Below are 23,735 nucleotides of genomic sequence, written 5' to 3' on the forward strand. Positions count from 1 at the left end.
CAACCTACACTTATGTGTGAAATTTTGTGGGGGGTTGTTTTGTTTTGTTTTCTACAATATTTGCTGATTTCTTATAAATTCCATCCAATTGTGTCCAAACTAATACTAAAAATCCCTTATAGAAGGTTCCTTTTAAAACAACAACAGCAACTAAGGGCTGGGTTCAGCTAAACCTGGCTGACTAGCAGAAGCCAATGCAAGGCCTTCCACTAGTGCAATGAGACTTCCCTCACTCTTCCCACAAATCTGCTCTAGAGGGTTGGGAGGAGAGGCGGGATCATTCCATCTGGCAAGCAGAAATGTGTGCGCTAACGGAATGGTCAGGAGAGTGCAACACTGAATTCCTACCTAAAAAAACTACAGTCACTTAACACAAAATGCCCTGTACCTAACTCTCTTAGATTTGGCAGACTTTATCCACTCAGACTGGGCTGCTATGGATGCAATTTTGTCAAAAAGTGAATTGTTACAGCTGCGGTTGTGAATAGGGAGACACAGAGCTTCATTTCCCCCCAAAGCAAGGTTGTAATTTGGAGCAGAGGCCAAGTGGGTGGCTTCTGAAGCAGTCGGAGCTGAATCCGTTTGCTTTCCAAATCGCCAGATCAAGGTCCAAAATAAATCTCGTTTTGTGGTGCCCACCCCTAGAAAGCAAGCAAGCTCTGTGTGGACACTGATTGACACCAGAATTCTATAGCCCTCTGTAGGTGTGCACCCACACATTAATTGGTTCCAGCGTACAGTACATTTGGTTCAGATTCTTTGCATGAAATGCCATGTTTGAAATAGTTTATCATGAGGTTAATTATGGTCAGCGTTCTAGGCTAGTCTGTGAGTTACAAAAGATCACAATTTCACATTCCACTTGCCTTTGTAAATGCTTTAATGGCACGGTCAAGGAGAAGGTCCTCCACGTACGCTGGTATGGTCTGCAACTGCACCACGCAGTTTAAAATGCACAGAATAGTGTGATATTTTCCCTGATGGGGAGCAGAAAGACATTGTTAGGTAGGAAATATTTTTAAGACACCAACATGGAAGAGATATCAACCACAATCCAACAGCATTTGGCATGCTTTAAGATATACGATTCTATAAAGAGAGTGCAAACTCTTTCCTTCACAATCCCCTTTGTGATTGCCACTAGTGCAAGAGCAAACTACACCTGCATAAGCACAAAATGTCCTCTATAAAAGGGTGGAGAATCTGTGGCCCTTTTGGAGGATGCTGGATTCCAGTTCCTATCAGCCCTAACCAGCATGGCCAATGATCAGAGATGATGGGAACTGTAGTCCAGGAACATCTGCAGAGCCGCAGGTGCTCCTCCTCTTTAAACCTGTTAATGTCAGTGGCATTTATCAACAGCATTCACACATTTATAGCAAATGTAGGCAGGGCTGGATTAAGCATAAAGCAAAATAAGCACATGCTTAGGGCATCAAGGGAAGGGGGGGGCACCACAGAAAATTCCCATTGCCAGATTTACCATCTGAACAAAAATAAACATTATTTATACAAATATAGAAAACTAAACATTATCTTCCATCTTACTGTAGGTTCCATTTCACTTTGAAAAAATAAAATTTTATTTTAGGGTTTACTGCAGTTTATATTTTGAATTCGATATATATGGGGGTAACAAAATCTCTTAAGTTCTTAGGGCCTCTAAGGGTCTTAATCCAGCCCTGAATATAGGCTACTCAGTAAATTATGTCCACTTGAATTATGTATTCAAACGCAACAAACAAAAAGGTTTCCCATCAAAAATTTACAAATTCTGACCACAGGGGCCTAGCATACATGGAAAAGAACATTTCTCTTAAATACTGCCCCACTAACATTTGCCACCCAGTAGACTAGACAAAAAATAGTTTTTATAAGACCTCTATATCGGTAGCAAAAAAGGTAAGTGATATGAAATACAGCATGCACTTATAGGGCTCTCCCACCTAGCCATTATAAGTTACCAAGAAAAGAAAGTAAAAGCTATTAGTAAAAGGAGAACATGAACATGTTTAAAGGCAGAGAGTGACATGGTATAGGAGGCAAAATGAAGGGTGAACATATTTTCATAGTGGTGTAGACATACACAGGAGGGGGGAAATGCAAACATTACTCTTAAGGGTCATGCAAAAGATGAATAACAGATGAACCCACATTGGGATAATACGAAAGAAGGTATGCAGAAATGTAGGGACAGATACAAGTACCATGAAAGAAGAGGCCTTAGTGAATGTACATTCGTTAAGCTGTACTTTTTGTGATAAGGAAAGTGACAGGAAATACACTGGGAAGTATAGGGTAACTATTTATGCAACATTGTATAACCTCTGAACAAACAAATTAGAATGAATGTTCAATAAATAGCTGATATCACAAACTCCCTGCAAACTATGTGCAAATGAATCATGATATTCTAGAAGCAACCAAAGGCAAGGAGACGTATAGCCGGATTTGTGTCATCTTATGCAAAATGCTTTGTGAGGTCTTCCTGAAAAGTGTTATATAACTGCCTTAATACATTAAATGCTTACCTTGTCTAATAATTTAAGTGCTTCTTGAGGGTCTACATTGTTTTTTGCTAAAACATCTACATCATTTTTGGTTAGAAGAGGTTCTTTAAGTTGCTCTATCCAGGACCACATCAAACTACTGAGGATAAAAGGATCTGTCTCGCCGCATATCCTATCCCAGGCGCCATTCTGAGAATTCAGTTCTTTCTAAAGAAAAAAAGAAAGAAATCCTTGTCAGCTTTCTATGAATTGTCTTTGCTTTAGTAATGTTAGGGTAGAATTCTGCAAACACAGACCCCTTTTGGCATAATCACAGAGGAAGGAAGCAAGGCTGTACCACCCCAAAATTTTGTCCCATCCCCAGATCCCTGCCTGCCCCACATGCATGGGGGAGTAAATATCTGAAGAGCATTTGTTCAATTTGTGATTTAGAACTCTATGTGACCATGGTCTTCAGGGAGTGGGGTTGTTGGGAATGTGACAGGTGCAGCAAAGGCAGACCTGCTCTTTCTCCATGTGATTACAATATGGAAAATAATGCCTTTGGGCAGCTTATGTAGTCCCAAACTTCTCTCTCTCTCTCTCTCTCTCTCTCTCTCTGCTGCTCCTGTCACATTCCCAACAACCCCCCACCCTGAAGACCACGGTCACATAGTGTGTGTGTGTGTGTGTGTGTGTGTGTGTGTGAGAGAGAGAGAGAGAGAGAGAGAGAGAGAGAGAGAGAGAGAGAAGATAATGGGGATATGGGGGCAGAGAGCATTTGTTGGGGACCGTCAAACAAGTTTCCCCAAAGCCTTCCACTTTCTGGGTCCAGTTTAGAAGCAAACAGATTCAACACGCCTGGATGCATTTCTGGTGCCAGTTCCAGGATCGGGGCCCCCTTCAGCCAATGCATTCTTAGTAGGCTTCATTGACCTAGATGAGACAAGTCATGTAAGACCAAAGCCACAGTGCCCTTGACCTTCTTGGGTAAAAGGTAAATGTAAAGGACCCCTGACAGTTAAGTCCAGTCACGAATGACTCTGGGGTTGCGGCGCTCATCTCACTTTACTGGCCGAGGGAGCCGACATTTGTCCGTAGACAGTTTTTCCAGGTCATGTGGCCAGCATGATTAAGTCACTTCTGGTGAAACCAGAGCAGTGCATGGAAACGCCATTTACCTTCCCGCCAGAGTGGTACCTATTTATCTGCTTGCACTTTGATGTGCTTTTGAACTGCTAGGTTGGCAGGAGCAGGGACTGAGGAACGGGAGCTCACCCCGTCGCAGGGATTCAAACCGCCGACCTTCTAATCGGCAAGCCCTAGGCTTGGTGGTTTAGACCACAGCGCCACCCGTGTCCCTACATTCTTGGGTACCCCATGCAAAGTGGTAGTGCTGGTGGGCAACAGACCCACGACTGGCCTTCAAGTCCCTACCTTGCTGCCCAGGACAACTGCAAGGGGAGAATGGCCGGGAGGTATGTGTTAAAGCACCTGCTGCTTCAAACGGAGTCTTTCTTACAAATGCCTTGCTCTTGTTTTAGGATTTAATGTAAGCAGAGAGTTTAGGACCCTGTGTTGACTCATAAGCAGGTTTGCCCTTAGATTGCAATACACTCATACAAAAATCGAAGGGTTTGTCACTGCTTAAAACCTTTTGCACTTGAACGCCCATTTTGGTTTCAGGCTGTGTTTTGGTAAAGAGCTGACTCCCATGTTCTTCAAAATACCTGCTCAAGTATTATGAAGGACCACTGAAGGGGAGTGTACACCAGTTTGATGAAGTACTCACTTAGTCGTAACTGAAAGAGGAGCAGTAATCTTTTTACAGATGTCATAAGTCTGGTTCTAGAGCCCAGCTTTGCACGTTAGTTGCATGTGTACAACTATGCTCTCTGAAAGCGAAGATGTTATAGGATCCCCCCCCCACACACTTCCTGGAGGTGCTTTCCTGAACTAGACACGTGTGCAACAGTTACAAAACAAAAATACCTGCCACATCTCCACTTTTTGCTCTATTTCTTCTGCTCCCATAAACTCATTCACATTAGCCAGGGCCTTGGCTGCCAACGTTCTTCGTGCCTCCAGAGTTAGTTCTGACTGCACGACGATATGGGGGATCGATTCACAGAGATCCCGAATATTGCGGATCTCACGCTCTGCTTTCGAAGAGTCCGAGTCCTCAGAGGACCACATTTTTTTGCCATAGCTATTAGCTTTTCTGCCACAATGATAGTTTAGTGCTTTTAGCTCTTCTTCATCTTCCTCCGCCCCCTCTTCCTTCCGATCAGACGAAAGGCCCGAAGAAAAGGTTTGGCTACGCTGTACTTCTCCGGGATACCTGCTTTTATGGAAAAATGGAGAATTAGCTTCTTTTCCATCTAAAGGTGCCTTGTCCTGACACGAGAAAGTAAATGTACTACGGACTAAGAGTTCTTGGGTTAAATCAACCTTGAGAGTCTGGCAATTGTTTGGTGGGTTTGTTTTGCTGCAGAGTGGCATTTGCACAGGCACCGACCAGGGGGTCTCTCCTTGCTCACAGACAAACACCGGTCTTCTCAAATCTGAGTCGCTGTAGCTCAGGCGCCTTTTTGAACGACCCAGAGGCTGAAGGCAATCAACGTTCCTCCTCTTCCAAAGAGGATCACATTCATGTTCATTGGGATGAAGAGGGTTGGCTCCCGAGAGAGAAAATGGTTCTGAAGCACTACTGTCTTGCCTTGTCAGCTCTTTATCAAGCTGAGTGGAAGCTAGCTGAGAAACGGTCTCTTCAATCTCAGCGGACAGGTCTGGAAGGTCTAAAAGTTCCTCCTCTATCACGTGCCGGTTTTCAGCCAAGTCCAACAGCAACTTGCAAACCAGATGAATAAGCTTTGGCACATACTTGAGGTTCCTGCTCTCATAACCGTGGAGCAAATGCCGTTGCCGGATCAGGTACTGGGAAAGAGTCACAGCGTGCACTTTGGGTTCACAGGATGCAAAAACATTCCTGAGAGGAATCAAGAACTGCGAAAACTCCCTTACACACAACAGCTGTCCTCTAGTTTGGATAGCGTTAGGCCTTTTCGCCCTGACAAAAAGGATTGCTTGGTCTGCTGTCATTCGTGTGGCAAAAACCAGGTAACAAGCTATTAAAACACCTGGAAGGTAAGTAAAGGACAAAAAAGAAGAAGGAAATGTTAAATTTGTTAGGTGAAAACAAAAATGTCATTATCAAAATAGCACAGAGCATACAGATGCAGATTCATGTTCCTTCCAATAGAGCAGGCTAGCCGAAGCTGACACCAGTTATGAAAAATCAGGGGCGTTCTTAGCCCCTTGGCTGCTGGGGGCGGGAAGCCAAGAGGCACCCCTGGGGGGCGGGACATTGCGGTGCGTGCGTGCGTCATGAAGTCATGACGCACGTGACGCCCCGCCCCCGGGGGTGCCGGGCGGCGGATTCGGGAGACTCCCGAAGCCTCCGCCCGGCGGCGGCACCCCTTCGTGCCGCGGCTGCTCGTGCCTGCGTGAGCAGCTGCGGCACGAAGGGGTGCTGGGAGGCGGATTCGGGAGTCTTTGCGGGCTGCAAAGACTCGCGAATCCGCCGGGCGGGCTCCCTTGGCGGAGCGCAAGTCGGGGCAGGGAGAGGGACGGCCCCTCTCCATGCCCCGGCTCCGCAAGCCAGCCAGCAGCGGAGCTCGGCAAAGAGGCAAGGGGCGGGCCAGCCAGGAGGGGGTGGCACCCCACCTGGCTGGCCCGCCCCTTGCCTCCATGCCGAGCTGCGCCGCTGGAAGGGGGGGCTATTTTTGGCGCTGCTGGGGCGGAGCCGCAGGGGCGGCCAGTGAAGAGGGGTGACACCCCTCCTCGATGGCCGCCCCTGCGGCTCCACCCCGGCAGTGCCGAAAATAGCCTTAAAAAAGTAAAAAATAGCCTTAAAAAAGTAAAAAATAGCCTTAAAAAAGTAAAAAATAGCCTTAAAAAAGTAAAAAAGTAAAAAAAAAAATTTTTTAAGCCCAGTGGGCGGGGCCGCCCCCGGTGTGTCACCACAGCAGGGGCGCTGCCCGGGGGCCCCCGCCCCCCCGCCCCTCCCCTGCGACGCCCCTGTGAAAAATCAATTCAGCCTTGTAGGAGCTCCTCCAGATTATTTCCCCCACACTGCACCATACTTGTTTATTTATATAAAGAACTGCACATTTATTTGCTACAGAAACATAGAACAGCTTCCAGAACAAAAAATTATTAGAAACCAACAACCTTGAAACATCTACACTAAACAGGCGGCAACAAATTGACTTAAGGATTACATCATCACCCAAAACGGGAGATGAAAAAATTGGGAAATTGTTTTGTAAACAAATAGGTCTTTACTAGCGGATGAATGAAGGTAATGGAAAGCACATACTGAACTTTTCTAGTAGTGCTTCCCCTGATTTAGGGGAGTGAGAAAGCAGTTTTAACAATAATAATAAGCAAAAGATGTGCAAAAATTGCAAGGCATTGGTGCCTATGAGGGGAAGGAGGGAGTGGCCTTGTTCTTGTTACCACATTTTGGGTTTTTTACAAAAAGGGCTAGATGAATACACTTATGCCTGAGGGATACTTTGGGAAAGAATTAAGTGTGTGTGTGTGGGGGGTTAAGTATGAGCATGGAAAGTGGGATGGTGTTGAAAAGGCACTTCATGGATTTGGCACAAAAGCTTCTTAAATAGCAAGTGCCTCTAGAAATGCTATCCCCACCTCCGATTTCCCCTTTACAAAAGCTCTCATGCCAAATCCTTTGAACACAAAGACCAGTTTGGGAGTTGTGTGGCCCATCTGAGAAGAAAATTGTGAAAAATGCATGCATGCAGCAGCCTTTGAAACAATGAGGACGTTGTGCTAGCATTTCTATCAGAATAGACTTCATTATATGAATGTATCAGGGAATCTACAAAGGAATCTAAATTATCCTTATTTTGCATTTTATAACAATACATTCTCAGTGAATTTGTAGTTGAGCATCTTTACCTGTTCTGCCAAGTCCTGCATGACAATGAATAGCTACTCTCCCTTCCTGTAAGGCAAAAGTCATCACTTTTACCATATCGAGGATAGTAGTGAGAGAAGCCACACCATAATCCTTCCATCCAAAGTTATAAAAATAAACTAGAAAAAACAGTTTAGAACATCATTATTATCAAAAGACCATACACAGCTCATTGTATTCATATTACAACAGAAATATTAGGATCTGCTTTAAGAAAGCTCTTCAGAATTTTTAGCTGTATTTGTCTTCCTTCATTTTAGTATGTTGTCTTATGAGAACTGCAAATGCCACATTGCAAATTAGTCAAGACATTTCACACAAACATTGCATATCAAACCTGTAACAAGTAAGGATTTTGCTGTGCATGTGCGTGTGTGCGCGCACACACACACACACACACGAACAATGTAACGTAATGTTTTGGGAAGTAACAGCATTCCACTTTCAATGACATCTTTCTTAGCAGTTGTCAATCTTACCGAAATGAGCAACAGTGTCTTTTCGTCGGAAGGGAAAGTCCTTTGATTGCAGCGGAGGCAATAAAATCCACATGCAAATCTATTGCTTTGCCAATGTGCAAAATGCGCAGCTGCGGATACTAAACACAGCTATCCATTCTCAGATGCTTATTTTATGGCTGTTTATGAGATTTAGAATCTATAATGCTCCATAGTGGAGTGGTGTATTTCTTTAACTTTCTCATTAGGTGCAAGTTATTTTCTTTGGCAAACATTTCTCAGCTAGCTGCCACCAAGAAGTAGGTGGCAGAAACAGCCTGTAAGCACCACACTTTATAATTAACAAGGAACAACAGCAGGAGCAAACTTACTTCCCGCCTCCATGAAAGCTTCAGGAAGGTAGGTGAAACCACTCTCTTGTTCCAGTGGATTCCCGCAGCTAGCATGTTCTCCAGGACGCTGAAGGTTAATTACTGTTTTTATGCCACATCTTAGGCAAAGAAAAAGAAGGCACATTATTGAGCTGTGCGTGCTTTTTCACAATCAATATCCCCACCAACGTTCCTTTTTACTTCAGAATTGTTATGAACAGTTCCAAACCAACGCAGAAAAGAAATAATAGGTCAGCTTTACAGCTGTAAGAACTGCAATAATTCATTACCAGTCTATTTATTTTACCTTTGAAACTGCTCGATAATATTGTATTTTTCAATAAGTTCTGTTGATGGTCGAGACATGGCTAAAATGTTATCTGTTATCCTGGAAAGGAGCAGGGAGAAATGAAGTGAGCAGTTATGGGTTAAAATACTTGCTAGCTGGTGTTCAGCTGTAATTTTCTAATAACAAACCATGCCACCTTAGATAACTATGTGCTTTTATACCATTTAATGTCTATTATCTCTAGATGAAAAACGTTATGTAACAAAATTACATTATGGTGCAAGATACTGTGATAAGAATGTAGATAGCACAGAATACGCAGATTTCTATTTCTATATCCAAGCACAAAAAACTACACATTTCTTTTAAATGTTCTTTTAAAAGCTTTATAAAATAGCACTCTAGTGCTTGGGAATGCTATCATTACATCTAATTCTTACTATTCAATTCTGAAATTTCAATTAAATTAAAATATGGTTTGTGGTAAAAAAAAAAATCTGACATTAAAACCATGCTACAAAAAGCAAAAGCCAATGCTACCAATAGCATTTTAACATACACATTTTGAGCATAAGTCAAAGACACAGAATTCAAAAGGAACCTTACATGAACTACATATGTAGTTTACACTGGCACTGTATTTAAGCTGGTCTGCACATCTAAAACATAAAGTATCTAAATCTATATAAAACTAGTTCTTTTTCGCTGACTGTGGAGCCTGATTCTAAACTTGTTTACTCAGAAGTTCAATGGAATTCAATGGGACTTGCTCACAAGTAACTCTGGGTAACCTTTTGACATTTAAAAGCAACATTTTTAGAACTCTAGTAGAAGCTAAGTGCTTCACATTACCAGGAAGAGTAAAGCCCTTTCACAGCCTGTTCTTGGTCACTCCACCGAGTTGGATTTTCATATTTGCAAGCACGACCACCGCATGCCATAGAACACTGCATATGACCAGGAATGACATGGCGAAGGCGTTCTCCAACTTTTGTGTATTTCGCAGTCGGACGCCTAGACCTTCCTGCAACACAAAAGGCAAGACCAAGTAAAATATTTCATCATACAACTTTTGTGAATCATATAAAAACGAATGTATGCAGTATAGATTTCAAAACAGGCAAAGCAACCAGAATCGTGAAATCATTTGTTGAAAACTGGCTTCTGTCGTAACGTTTCCCTCTCAAGGGTCTTTGTATGTAGCAGCTCCTGAATAAAGTAATTGTCAGTCATTATCTAGAAGCAGCAAATGATTTTTTTCTCAACTAAAATGCCTGGAAAAATAACATTAAGCTTTTATGATGGTATAAACTGATAAGTAAAGAGTCAAGAACTTCATCTATGATTAGTTATGAGAACAAGATTAGACACATTGCCATAAAACCCAAGTCCGGTTTATATAAAGGAAATTGCCAATACTTTACTTTTTTTCTCATGGAAAGCAGCACTTAGCTCTTCGGGGCTTACAGAGGAAATGGCCACCATAACTCTATGCGTAGAAGTCGAGAGGACCTCTACAACAGAGCTCCGTCGCCTTTGGAGTATGCGGAGAAGAGGATCAGAGGAGGAATGTCTCCGGCCCTGAAAAAAGTTGCTAAAAATATTCACTGTCAAGCGTCTTCGGGGTGAGCCTTGCATGGTCACCCACTACTTGTAGCAGTTTAGAAATGCTGTAGGAAGTCAAACTGAATGAGAAGTCTGACTTGCTCAGTACTGAACTTGCACAGAGACATGCATCTTTCTGTATGATCTAATAGCTGTTCAGGATAGGCTGCTCTGTCTCCATAGAAACCAACAATGAACTCACTAGTGGCAGCTACCCTTTTGGCAGCTGAATTCTATATACATTGATTCTGTGTGGGACAAACTGTTCCACTGCCGATGAGGATTAGAATCACTTGAAGCAGATAATTCCAAACTGGAGCAGGACTCCCAAATAGTTTACTATGAACAGGAAAGGTTTCTGGAATTTGAAGTACAGACCTCAACAGCCTGGACAAGAAGAGGCTTCTTCTTAAAATAAAAATAAAAAACCCTCAGAAATTAATACAATTCAAGAAATCATGACTAAGGTGTCAATGAACATCCCATGCCGGATTGGAAGATGAAAACCAGAAGTGCGTGGCGAGCCTTATGTAAAAGGATGAAAAGGGGAAGTAACCTTTTCTTGGAGAGAAATTATATAACACACTCATTTCCCCAGCAAAATAACTATCATGCATTTTAATTTTAATGTTAGCGTAGAAATAAAGCTTTCTAAAGAAACACTTGTATCTGTAAAGTATTTTATCAGCAGGAATAAAAAGCAACACTGCTCTTTTTTTAAAAAAAGTTATCCTTCTATTTTATGAGATCTGTAAAAGAATGTATAGATACTACTTGAAGGGTGAAAGAAACAGATGAGGGATAAAATTATTCCTCATAGTATGAACAACAACAACACATTCCAAAGCAGTGCTGCCAGTATCTGGGAGCACTTATCATCAAAGAATATGTCAGCAATCCAAAAATGGGATTTATTCATTTGCTTACTTAAGTGTCCAGCAGGAATTTCTACACTGCAAGTTCCCAATGCATAAGCAGATACACAACAGACTGCACTCTTAAGTACATGCCTGTCACAGCACATTGCACCATCAGAGAATTTCTGTGAATATACCTTAAATTTCCACCAGAAACTAGCAGCAGTCACTCATATTCTTTCAGTCCAGCTGAGGTTCTTAACTATAATTTAATGACAAAACAGGACAAGTCTTTTAACTCACTTTAAAAGGTGCTGGACTACATCACAAATGGAGTTACTGGAAATCTTGTAGCTGTGCCAACTGGTTCACATAGCTTTCAACTTCCTTTTTGTCTACACCCCAGTTTATACATTTCCCAACCCAAATGGCCCTCTCAGCACAACCATGTGTAGGAAGTCATGCATAACCTGGAGCAGTCATAAAGGTAAAGGTAAAGGGACCCCTGACCATTAGTTCCAGTTGTGTCCGACTCTGGGGTTGCGGCGCTCATCTCGCTCTATAGGCTGAGGGAGCCGGCGTTTGTCCGCAGACAGCTTCCGCGTCATGTGGCCAGCATGACAAAGCCGCTTTCTGGTGAAACCAGAGCAGCGCACAGAAACGCCGTTTACCTTCCCGCCAGAGCGGTCCCTATTTATCTACTTGCACTTTGATGTGCTTTCGAACTGCTAGGTGGGCAGGAGCTGGGACCGAACAATGGGAGCTCACCCCATCGCAGGGATTCGAACCGCCGACCTTCTGATCAGAAAGCCCTAGAGCTAGGGTTTAACCCACAGTGCCACCTGGGTCCAATCCTCAGGAGCTCCTACTTATGTAATTTCTCCACCACCCCATCCTTTTTGAAGGAACAGAAATCAGGTGAAACAATAAATAAAGAAACCCAAAAGGCACAGACTCCTCCACAGAATCAAAACAATCTCTCTCTCATTAAAAAAAAGTAAAACATTTAATTGTAATATTTAGTGGTGCACAGAACCTGGCATGATATTGCTGAATCAACAGCAAATAGTGATCACAATGCTATCCAAAGTAGTTCCCTGTAGTAGCGAGGTGGAGAGAGTTCTCATCCCAGGTCTCCAATCTTTTATTTACTTATGGACAATTAGGAACATGAGATTTGGACATGAGAAAAAAGGCCTAATCACATTCTGCAACTTTTGTTTTCTTAATTCACTGACCTTAAAAGCACTCTGCCAAAATGATGAATCAGAATTACAAGTCATGACAATGGTCATTTGTTATCCTGCATTGTCAATACCATCCCTCTGTTACATTCTGCTATTATTCCAGCACTGCTTCTGGTGCAGCTGCCAATTTTCCACCCTAGTCCCTCCTATGAAGTGTATCGGAGGAGAAACAGGGGGAACCTCTTCCATTGGGCAATATCTATATCTATATCTCCAAACTTGCCCCAAACCAGAAAACTGCAGATGCAAATTTACAATTGCTTGACTTACGTACTTTTGCACACTTCTTGGGCGGGGATTATTTTTTAAAAAACAAAAAACAAACCCAGGTTCAACAGATTAGAATCAACAAATTTAAAAGCAGGGAAAACACAAATAGGAACATCTATGGGAAAGACCAATGTTGCTTCTCATATATAAATCCAAGTTATGTGTGGGTGTGGGACTAGGGCTGGGCGATATCTGGTTTTCAACATCATGATATATCACCAGTTAAACGTCACAAAATCTTGATATATCAAAATATATATCTGTGGCAGTGGAGGGCATTGCTGGGCCTCTCCGCGGGGGCAGAGGGTCCCATCGTACCTCCTCATGGTGATAGAGGGTGCGCCACACTTCCCCACATCAGAGAGGGCCTTGACAAGGCTCCATGCAGTGGTGGAAGGCCTTAAAATGTAAGGAAGTGGTAGATTTAATTAAAAAAATAATCTTCCATATAATATATTTAATATATTTTCAACTAATTTACGAGTAGTTTAACGAGTAGTCACGTTGCATTTGCTTTCCTACTCAGAGGTCTCAGTGGAATCTATGCCTGCATAAGCCCTGCTGAATTCAACTAAACTTACTTCTACTTTCCTTGGGAGTAAGACTCATTGAATTGGGCTTGCTTGCGAGTAGACACACATTCGCCTGCACTGCTTACCGAAAAACACCCTCCCCATCACTCTCATAGTTCCCAACCTCCCATTTCAGCAGAAGGCAGTCAGCTAAATCTTCTCCCCTCCATTCCCCCCACCACAAAAGCCCTCATCCCACCAATCTCTCCCATTTTACATTTTATCAAAGGAAAGGAGGACAAGCAAGCAAAAAGATAGTATCCTTTAAATAAATAAATAACCCTTCTTTTTTAATATGGAGGAAAGCTATTTAGGTGGAACCAACAACCTAACCACCAAAACAGGGGTAGGCAACCTAAGGCCCGTGGGCCGGATGCGGCCTAATTGCCTTCTCAATCCGGCCCATGGATGGTCTAGGAATCAGCGTGTTTTTACATGAGTAGAATGTGTCCTTTTATTTAAAATGCATCTCTGGGTTATTTGTGGGGCGTAGGAATTTGTTCATCCCCCCCCCCCAAAAAAAATATATAGTCCAGCCCACCACATGCTCTGAGGGACGGTGGACCGGCCCACGGCTGAAAAAGGTTGCTGCCCCCTGCACCGGAAAATGAAAATTAAAAACTCCCCCCCCCTTTTTTTCCTACTGGTGCGGGTGAATGTAAGCGGAAAAAAGAAGTGCTTTTCAGTTCTTTGTTTATGTTCTTTGTTTACTTTGCCAAAGAATCTGTGATTGTCTGGCCATGTGGGGTTCCTCCTGGATTATTAGCAGGCTCTGCATAAGTATCTGAGCTTTAAGTGGAAAGAAGAAGAAGAGTTTGGATTTGCTATCCCGCTTTATCACTACCCAAAGGAGTCCCAAAGCGGCTAACATTCTCCTTTCCCTTCCTCCCCCACAACAAAGATATGGGTGAAGCTGAAAGAGTTTGCTGGTTTATGTGAGGGCTTATTGTCATTTCTTATCTGTTAGGAGGGATGAGGGGGAGAGCAAACAAAGCTGGAGACACTGTGCCTGCAAATTATCTGTAAAGTATTAGTTCAGCTGAGCTACCCCCAGAAGCTGTTAAGTCTCCACCTTTTGTTCACTGGTATATTACCTTGTTGAAACACTTATCACAATGTTACTTCATACCGGTATTCAACAATATGGCAATTTATCCACTGCTCCAATTTAATATAAAGAAGAGGAGAAATTGAACTGAAAGCTAAATAATGCTCAAATCTGGACATGCCCTTAGCTTCTTCAAATCTAGGTTTTGCAAGAATAGCTTGGGGTTTTTTCATTGTTTTATCCCACATTTTAATTTACTAAATTCAATTTACAAAAAATAGCCCCCCCCCACTTACCTGAACTCATGGTTGCAAGATATGCACTGCTTGATACCAGAGAACAGTAGGGTAATTCATTTTGCAACAGGACTCCTGCAGCCATCGCAGTACCTGTTGAAACATTTGCCACAGTAGTCTTAGTTGCAGTTTGTTGCGTATCTTCAAAAATAGCCAGAGGAGGAAAGCCAAGGTAGAACGTACTGTTGCACACCACCCCAATCTCTGAGCAGTGCAAGATTCCAGGAGGTCCAGGCGCTTACCCAGGACCTATGTTTCCTTTGGAATGAGGCATAGCAGAGACTGGTGGCTTTATGATATAAAGTTTATTTAAACACACATATATAACCTGAACCTACGAAGGAGGGGTTCACAGCATCAACACCCCAAAAGGGTCTCGGTCCCACAGCCTTGGATTCTAGCAGAAATCAGCCATGACTTTCTCTTTTGACTTTCCACCCTGCTTCTTTTTCCTCTAGGTCACATCGCAGCCAACTCTCCCTCCAAAGACTCAGGCTTTGTCATTCCAACTGTCTAAGCCAGGGGTAGGCAACCTAAGGCCTGGGGGCTGGATGCAGCCCAATCGCCTTCTCAATCCGGCCCGGTGTTTTTACATGAGTAGAATGTGTCCTTTTATTTAAAATGCATCTCTGGGTTATTTGTGGGGCATAGGAATTTGTTCATCCCCCCCCCCCAAAAAAAATAGTCCAGCCCACCACATGGTCTGGGGGATGGTGGACTGGCCCACGGCTGGAAAAGGTTGCTGACCCTTGGTCTAAGCACTGGATGAGGGGTCCCACCCATTTGTCATCTGGCACAGAAGACTCTTTTCTTTGCTCTCTTAATGACCCACCACCCAGGCGGTTACCTTGTCAGGAAGCTAGCCTGGCTTGATGAGCTTTTAACACTTGCTTTGATTATGGGTGCATGGCACCTACAAACTCATATCAATACTATAAGCACCAGATGGTGCAACGTGTAGAAACTGCTGAGCGAAACCACGTAAATGAATTGTGTTAAGGGAAGAAGTAGTTTCTCAGTCCTGAATCTACTGCCAATGACTTTACCGGTAATGCAGTAGATGACCACTCTGTCCCTTCTTAAACTGTTAAGAAGCAATTCTGCACTAGTTCAGAAAGTGTGAGGTTTGAGCTGTGATTCCAAATTGAATATGGTAAGGCATAATAAAGTCTCTTAACTTAAGAAGGCAAATTTTATGCCAATTTTAGATATGATCTAGATGCATCTAAAAAAGAGCCTGTCACCTGAAACATCACATCCCCAGAGGATTTGCACATGGAAGCTTTTCCCACAGCAGAGAACACAGTCAATTGCTCTCTACTGAAAGAGTCACATTATATTGCAACAAGTTTGCAGGCTCTCTTTAAGAGCCGCTCTGTCACGTTTACATACATGTGAGAACAAAGAAGAGACACTTGAAAGCTCCTCTGGAGGAAAGGAAGGATGCACATGTGATTAAAACAGCATGGGTGTGAATAAACCATAAAATCAGTAGAAGTACCCAGAATAGTATACCTACCCAAAATCATATTTAATGTGCATTTCTCAGTGCTGACAACTAGTTCCATGAAAAAATACACATATGATTAAAGAGTTTTAGCATGTTTGTTCTCTAATGGGTTGGAATGATAATTACACATTTTACAATGACCTGATTTGCACAACACAGTAAGCCAAACTATGGTTTCTTCTTGGTGGCAGCTCATGGTTAGTCAGGAGAGAGATTAACCAAAAACTCTGGTTCGGACAACTCGCTACACTCAGCATGGCTAGGTGGAAAAGGGATGGGGGGTGGGGAAAGCAAAGTTTCTATGAGCTCCCTTCCAGCAGCCTGCATGCCTGTGTGGCCCCATTATGTAAAAGGAGACCTACTGGGTCATGCAAACTAGGCCTATGTATCGTTTGCCACTTTGGAAATGCAGGGGATAAATAAAAAAGATCTACAGAAGTTTGGATTTATTTTCTTCTACCCTCACTCCTGAATATACATTTTATTTTATACAGACAACGCTATTTAACGGCTTCCAGAAACCTATGAAGTTTTGGTTAAAATACATACATAAATATATATATAGATGAATTTACTGTCAAGTCAGTTACAATTTCTGTACTATGAGTAATGCTCAGCCTCTGCATTTATATAAGAAAGGAAAGTGCGATGACTAATCACAATGGAAAACAAGAGCTCTTTAGAACTTCACCTGCATATCCACATCAAAAATTGTCAGGAAACACAATTCCCCCCCTCTTGTAGCATTGCTCAGTTATTATCTATATATAAAGGTGTTTCATCCTCACTAACAGTTGTCAAAATTGCTACATTTCTTCAAACACGCATACCTGAAATGTGATACATGTGTTATTGAAAAACCCTGATGGGTAGTAGAGAGGGGTATTGTTTATTTCTTGAGATGGAGAACGTGAAGGCTCAGGGGCAGGCCGTGTTATGCAGAAAGGTGAAGTAACCTATCTCAGACAGCACTGTGGAAGTGGTGACAAGAGAAAGATCCAGGCAGGAACCAGTGCCTGAATGGTGCAGCAAGACTTTGTGAAGTGTTAGCCCTAAGAGGAGAGGCACCATTTGGACTCAGCTTCATGCAGCAAAATATCCTGGGCTAACACAATAACACTAACTTAACAGCCTCTACTAAAGGGGAAGACAAGGGAAGAGTGAAGCGGGGGACATATAGCTTAGTGTCCAGGTAGCTCTCGTTTTGAATACCTCACTAAATGGCCAGGTACACGATGATGGGAAAGGCTTGTGCAGGAGACCCTGGGAAGCCACTGCTTATCAGAACACAGCTAGAAAGACCAATAGTCAGACTCTGCATAAGACAACATAAACCAAGTCTTATGAGGAACCATCGAAGGAGCTGGGTATATGGTATTTAGCCTGGAAAAGAGGAGAGTGAGAGGAGATATGTAAGGGGCTGCCACATGGAAGATGGAGCAGGCTTGATTTCTCCCACTTGAACAAATGGATTTAAGTTACAAGAAAGGAGATTCTGATCAAACACCAGGAAGAACTTTCTGACAGTAAGAGCTGTTTGACAGTAGAACAGATTCCCACAAGAGGTGGTGGACTCTCCTTCAGTGGGTTTTTAAGCAGAGGTTGGATGGCCATCTGTCATAGATGCTTTAGTTGAGATTTGGGAATTACAGTATTTTTCCATCTATAAAACACCCCCATGTATAAGATGCCCCCTATTTTTGGGGACTCAGATTTCAGAAAATGTGGGGAGATGGCCCAGAGTATAAGACGCCCCCTAATTTTTTACATTATTTGTTAGGGGTGGAACCTAGACTTATACACAGAAAAATATGGTACATGGGGTTGGACTAGGTAGCCCTTGGGATCCCTTCCAACACTACAATTCTATGAACATCACACAGTGGCTGGAAAATGGACTGTGCCAGCCCAATCTCAGAAATGGAGGAGTGATGGGTTTCTTGGGGTGGCCCGGAAGATATCAAGGCAAGGTGCATTTATTTATTATTATAAAATGAAGTATCTTTTTTTTTACGTTACAAAAGTCTTTTTTTTCTTGAACAGAAAGAGTATAAACAGCTATTATTTATATTTACCAACAAAAGGCTTGCATCCACAAATGTTTCATTATGTATTTATGTAAACAATTTTGGAAGGTATTGAATAATTAGACAACAATGTTCCATGTTATTTCAGGCCATGTTCCTAATTCTTCTGTAGAGCTAATAAAGCCACATGGCTCTAGATAGTCAGGTTATTGGACTAATCAGATCAACTACATTTATCCATGCAACATGCACCTCCATTGCCATGACAGTTAAGAAACATTAATCTCGGGAGCATGGAAACATGTCACCTCACTTTGAACCACCCCCTCCCCATATTGTTGATTTAACACATGTAATGGAAATAAAGCATACATATACGTATATGTATTACCTATTTACCTCACGAACAAACACATCATTTATGGTCAAGGCACCTATTGTGCTATTCTTAAGGAAGAAACAGCATACTATCAAATGGTTTGTAATAGAACATTATTGCACTGCTTGTGTCTAGCTACCATTCAGCAAACATTTCACTAACATGCTACTGTCTTCCTTGGAACTAATTAATGGGACATATTAATGGACAGAGTTTTTATCAGCTGACTGATTTCCCTCTTGGACAATCTACAATCTTCAGATTATTCTCATCATTCTTGAAGTTATCCAAACAAGATTACAGCACTGGTATTGCTCTTATTACTTCATCACAACATAATGAACTCACTACTCATTGTTTGTAACAATTGATCTTAAACTTTATTGCCTAACCAGATAATTTCCTGGTTTTGCATAGGCTGCTGGGCTAAACTAATGATTCACTCCTATAGTTAAAGAGGTTATATGTTAAATCCTAGATTACCCCTGCTCCTGTGGCAAATGATGCTGAGAGGTTCCTATATATTAAGGCAAGAGTCTCTGAGCAGGGGCACAAGTGGCCAACTGTTCTAATCCTACTTCTTTACTGATAGCACTTCCTTCTTTATGCCTCATCCATTTAGTGAACAATTTTGAGAGTATTTTTTGAAAGAGCAATGAGTCAGAAATCAAGATTCAAGACTCAATTGCTTAATGGAAACTCCGCTTCAGTCTTTATAAACTGACAGATTATTTTACCAAGGCTGTAACCTTGCTCTATTTATTTCAATCAGAGCAGGTCCACATGTGTCCCAGTTCTCTGATCCAACAGAATCTGCAAGGAGCAGCCGAATTGTGCCTTTATAGATGAAGTTCCACTGATCTGCTGTTAAGCACAGAAAGGGGGAACTTTCAACAACCCATTGACCTGATCAGTAGAATTGTGTTTTTTTGAAAGGGCTACATACATTGCTCTGCTGTTATAGACTGGGCGGGTTGCAGATGCAATATCTAGTTAGGCTGCAATCCAAAACCATGATCTGCTGGGTTAGAATGCATGTGGATGGGGCGGAGGTCTCCCTCCACCTAGCCCAGGATTACTGCACTGCTCCCTGCTCCCCATTCCATCTGCTGTCTGCCAGGCTTCCCACTGGCAGTAGCCCATGGAAAGCTCCAGGGATGGGGCTGAACTGGTATGGGCTTTCCTGGATCCCCAGCCAGCCCCACTGCCCTCACCCAACAGCACCAGGCCCAATGACTGTGCCAACTCCAGACTGGTGTTGTCCAGAGCAGGCTTTTGCCAAACCTGCCTTCCACCCTGGTCAACACGAGCAGTGCAGCTGTGGATGCTGTGGTGGTTATGCCACTGCATCATCTCCCACCCCTGCCTGGCTGGGGTTTGAATTCCTCTGCCACAAGTACAACTCTTGTCAGGCTTCAGGGAATCAAATCCCTCCCACGGTGGCAGCCAAGAAGCAGATAAACAAGAAGAGTTCTTACCAAATATTTTATTCAATATTCACAGAGAGAGACGAAGAAAAGCAGTTTCTCTTAGATAATGGAGTTGCTCCGAGTCCCACCCCCTCAATCTCTTCTGTCCTACGTCATCCCTGAGTCAGCTGATCTGAGTTTTCTGCCTCTGAGCTTTCTGTTCTACAGTGGTACCTCGCAAGACGAATGCCTCGAATGCCTCGTGCAACAAAAAACTCGCTAGACAAAAGGGTTTTACAATTGTTTAGGTGACTCGCAAGACAAATTTTTCTATGGCTGTGCTTCGCAAGACGAAAATGAAGGCAGAAAATGCTAAGAGGCGGAAAATGCTAAGAGATAGAAAACAGAGAAGATTGCTGACTTGGTAAATGGTAGCAATTAAGGGGCAATTGACTTGGTAAATGGTAGCAATTAAGGAGCAATTGAGCCAGCAAGAAAGTGGGGTGTGATAAACTGCCCGTCCTTTACCCACAAAAAAGCCCTCACTGCAGCAGGGGGTTTAAAAGGCTGCTTTATGCCTTCCGTAAAAGCAAGGAGAGGGCAATCAGACACGTGGGAGAAGCAGCCGCTGAGGCCACAATGGGTGAATTGCCTGTTCTGTGCCTCACAGCTGATCGGCAGGAGGGGAGGAGCGCATTCTCCAGCGAGTGTGGGGAGAGAAAGAGAGGACGCAGGAACTCTCCTTTGCTCCTATCACTATGGCTTATTTCTCGCAAATGTGGAAAAAACCTGCTATGGCTTACTTTATGACTTTATGACTACAGTACTGTACTGTACAGTGGTGCCTCGCAAGACGAAATTTTCGCAATACGAAACGACTCGCGGAACAAATTAATTTTGTCTTGCGAGGCACCACTGTACTACTCTCAATGCCCGCCTGGTCCTGGGGGGGGGGGGTCAGGAATGCTATCTAAAGACAATGAGTCTGTCAGCTGTCTCTCCCCGGTGCATCCTCTTCCTGCTATTCCTCTCCCATTATTTCCCAGCTTCTCCCCTCTGCAGTCTCTGAACTATGACCTTCTGCAAACCACTGTTGTAAATCTATACTGTCCTCCTGTTCTAGGGAAGGTTCGAGGGGTGGAGATCCCCACTAATCCTCCTCAGTCCAGCTGCTGACAACTCTCTATCTTACAAGGGATGCACAACACAGAAGTCTGCTTCCACAAGCATGGAGCACCTGGCTGGATTGGCGCACAAGGAGAGTGCTAGTTAGCAGGTGAAAGGCATCCGAGTCAGAATTTACCCTACAAAAATGGAACTGGTGAAAAATTACTGAATTTATTTTTAGTTACCTACTGATCATCTCAACAAATTATAAATCCACAATGTATCAATCTGTATCTATCTATCTATCTATCTAACATTTTGGGTAATGATAGTGGAGATGTTATATAAAACAGTGTTTTTCAACCTTTTTTGGGCAAAGGCACACTTGTTTCATGAAAAAAATCACGAGGCACACCACCATTAGAAAATGTTAAAAAATTTAACTCTGTGCCTATATTAACTATATATAAAGTAATTCTCTTGAATTTTTCAATTTTTCCCACGGCACACCAGGCAACACCTCGCGGCACACTAGTGTGCCGCGGAACAGTGGTTGAAAAACACTGATATAAAAGACAAGAATGATGATGTTCTCAGGGTGTGGTCTGAAGGCACCATACTGAAGCCACACAGGACTGAGTTTGATCAGTGCCTAGTTGGGAGACTACTTCAAAACCACACACACTTTATCTTGGGTTGCATGATGGAAGAAAGGTAGGAAATAAATGTAAGAAAATAAAACAATAAATAAATCACATTACCTCTTTTTTTTTAACTCATCCATGGTCTACACACCTCCACTTACTCTCAGTGATTAAACTTGGCATATAGACAGTATAAAAAAAATGCTTGCACACAATCTTAGAAATCAAAATAGGCCATATAGGATACTATTTAAAACACAAGAAAGTAATTTGTTTTGCTTTTTTATTGAAAATTTATTAAAAGAAAACAAAAGGAAAACAATACAATAACTTTCAATACACCCATCTTAGTTTACACATATAACTCAATATAAGCCATCCAAATAGATAGCAAGGGTATTAAGGTCTTCTCACCACTGCATAATAAATGGTGGGTATGTATCCTCCAAGGCTCTTCTTTATTACTACTCTGGCGCTGCATATGCTAAAGACGGCGCTGCATATGCGTACTTCATCCTTTTATCTCCCTCGCACCCCACCTTCTGTGTGGCCCCCAGGAGCTGTCAACCCACGCTACGCCACTGTATCCATTTTTGTTGTATTACTATTAATACCCATATAATTTAAATTAAATCTCCAAATACCAAGTTTAAAGTAGCTTTAATTTGTTAGCACTATGCAGGAGTATCCTTGCTAGGCAATGAAACAGTGCAACCGTATCATACAAGTCATATCATGGTATGTTAAGACTTGGGAGCAAGTCTCACTGGCTACAGTCCAACACAAAGTTAAGCCTGCTTAAGCTGACTGATTTCAATGGGCTTAAAGTGTGCTTAACTGTACTGGCCAGTCCATAGTTATTTATTTTCACTTTCAGTTCCAGACTTCTAAAATCAGAAACTGGTTGAATTCTTTGCATCTGTTTTCACTGCAGAAAATGTGGGCCAGATTCTTGTGCCTGAACTGAGGCAAACAGTGGTAAGCAGTTCTCACCTTACTGACAAATTAAAAATGAACAAATCCTCAGAGTTCTTAAAGTAACACGTCCCTAACATCAGCTTCCATACCTGAGGATTGGGAAATGGCCAATATAGAACCATTTTTTTAAAAAAAGGGATCCAGGGAAGATCCAGGAAATGACAGGCTGTTCCTGGTAAAATAGTGGAAAGCATTATCAAACAGATAATAACCCAAGCTTATAGAAGAACAAGTAACACAGGGAGCTGCCTTTTACTGTGTCGGGCAATTGGTCCACTGCTTTAGAGTGGTACCTCGAGTTAAGAACTTAATTCGTTCTGGAGGTCCGTTCTTAACCTGAAACTGTTCTTTACATGAGGTACCACTTTAGCCATGGGTAGGCAAACTAAGGCCGGGGGGGCGGAGCCGGCCCAATCACCTTCTAAATCCAGCCCACGGATGGTCCAGGAATCAGCGTGTTTTTACATGAGTAGAATGTGTCCTTTTATATAAAATGCATCTCTGGGTTATTTGTGGGGCCTGCCTGGTGTTTTTACATGAGCAGAATGTGTGCTTTTATTTAAAATGCATCTCTGGGTTATTTGTGGGGCATAGGAATTCATTCATTCCCCCCTCCAAAAAAAGCAACAGTCCGGCCCCCCACAAGGTCTGAGGGACAATGGACCAGCCCCCTGCTGAAGAAGTTTGCTGACCCCTGATTTAGCTAATGGGGCCTCCCGCTGCCGCCATGTGATTTCTGTTCTCACTCTGAAGCAAAGTTCTTAACCCGAGGTACTATTTCTGGAGTCTATAACTAGAAGCATTGTAACCTGAGGTACCACTGTATTTCTATTGTAGATTAGGGGCGCTTATTTCTTTAGAGTATGAATGTGTTAAGACATTGGTTCAAAAACACCTGTGATTTTATATTTATACTGCACCGTTATTTCTTTTGTTTTTTATATAATAAATGGATGCTTCTCTTGAGCATCCAAAGAAACCTTTGGTGTGGTATGAATGAACTGTTGAAACAGATCTTTTGAACAGCACTCAGTTGTGACTCCTGCAAAAGTCCCCGTCTCTCATAAGCATGTTTTAGGGTCATGTGTGAAGAACACACAAACTCTACATATGTAACAGCATGTTGTAGATAAAGTGGCATTTCAAATGAAATCATTAATCCCACTGATTGGGA

At 42.6% G+C, this 23,735-nt stretch overlaps 1 protein-coding gene across 4 annotated transcripts in view; it reads right to left on the reverse strand.

Annotated features, from left to right (window-relative positions):
• The window catches only part of PTPDC1 (protein tyrosine phosphatase domain containing 1), a 36,053-nt gene that overhangs the window by 2,707 nt on the left and 9,611 nt on the right, over positions 1–23,735 (reverse strand). Inside the window, exons 1-9 of one of the 4 annotated variants that reach the window (XM_033140865.1) lie at positions 14,508–14,600; positions 10,037–10,193; positions 9,465–9,636; positions 8,631–8,711; positions 8,324–8,442; positions 7,476–7,613; positions 4,482–5,629; positions 2,532–2,717; positions 867–977 (exon numbers count right to left, since the gene is read on the reverse strand). In XM_033140865.1, the coding sequence (XP_032996756.1) occupies positions 867–977; positions 2,532–2,717; positions 4,482–5,629; positions 7,476–7,613; positions 8,324–8,442; positions 8,631–8,711; positions 9,465–9,636; positions 10,037–10,097 (2,016 nt within the window). In that variant the 5' untranslated portion in view covers positions 10,098–10,193; positions 14,508–14,600. Of the gene's footprint in view, positions 1–866; positions 978–2,531; positions 2,718–4,481; positions 5,630–7,475; positions 7,614–8,323; positions 8,443–8,630; positions 8,712–9,464; positions 9,637–10,036; positions 10,619–14,507; positions 14,601–23,735 lie in introns of those variants that run through there. The other 3 variants (XM_033140863.1, XM_033140862.1, XM_033140864.1) reach the window with 3 other exon arrangements.

The sequence above is a fragment of the Lacerta agilis genome, chromosome 2 (assembly GCF_009819535.1).
Source record: "Lacerta agilis isolate rLacAgi1 chromosome 2, rLacAgi1.pri, whole genome shotgun sequence".
Classification (NCBI taxonomy): domain Eukaryota; kingdom Metazoa; phylum Chordata; class Lepidosauria; order Squamata; family Lacertidae; genus Lacerta; species Lacerta agilis.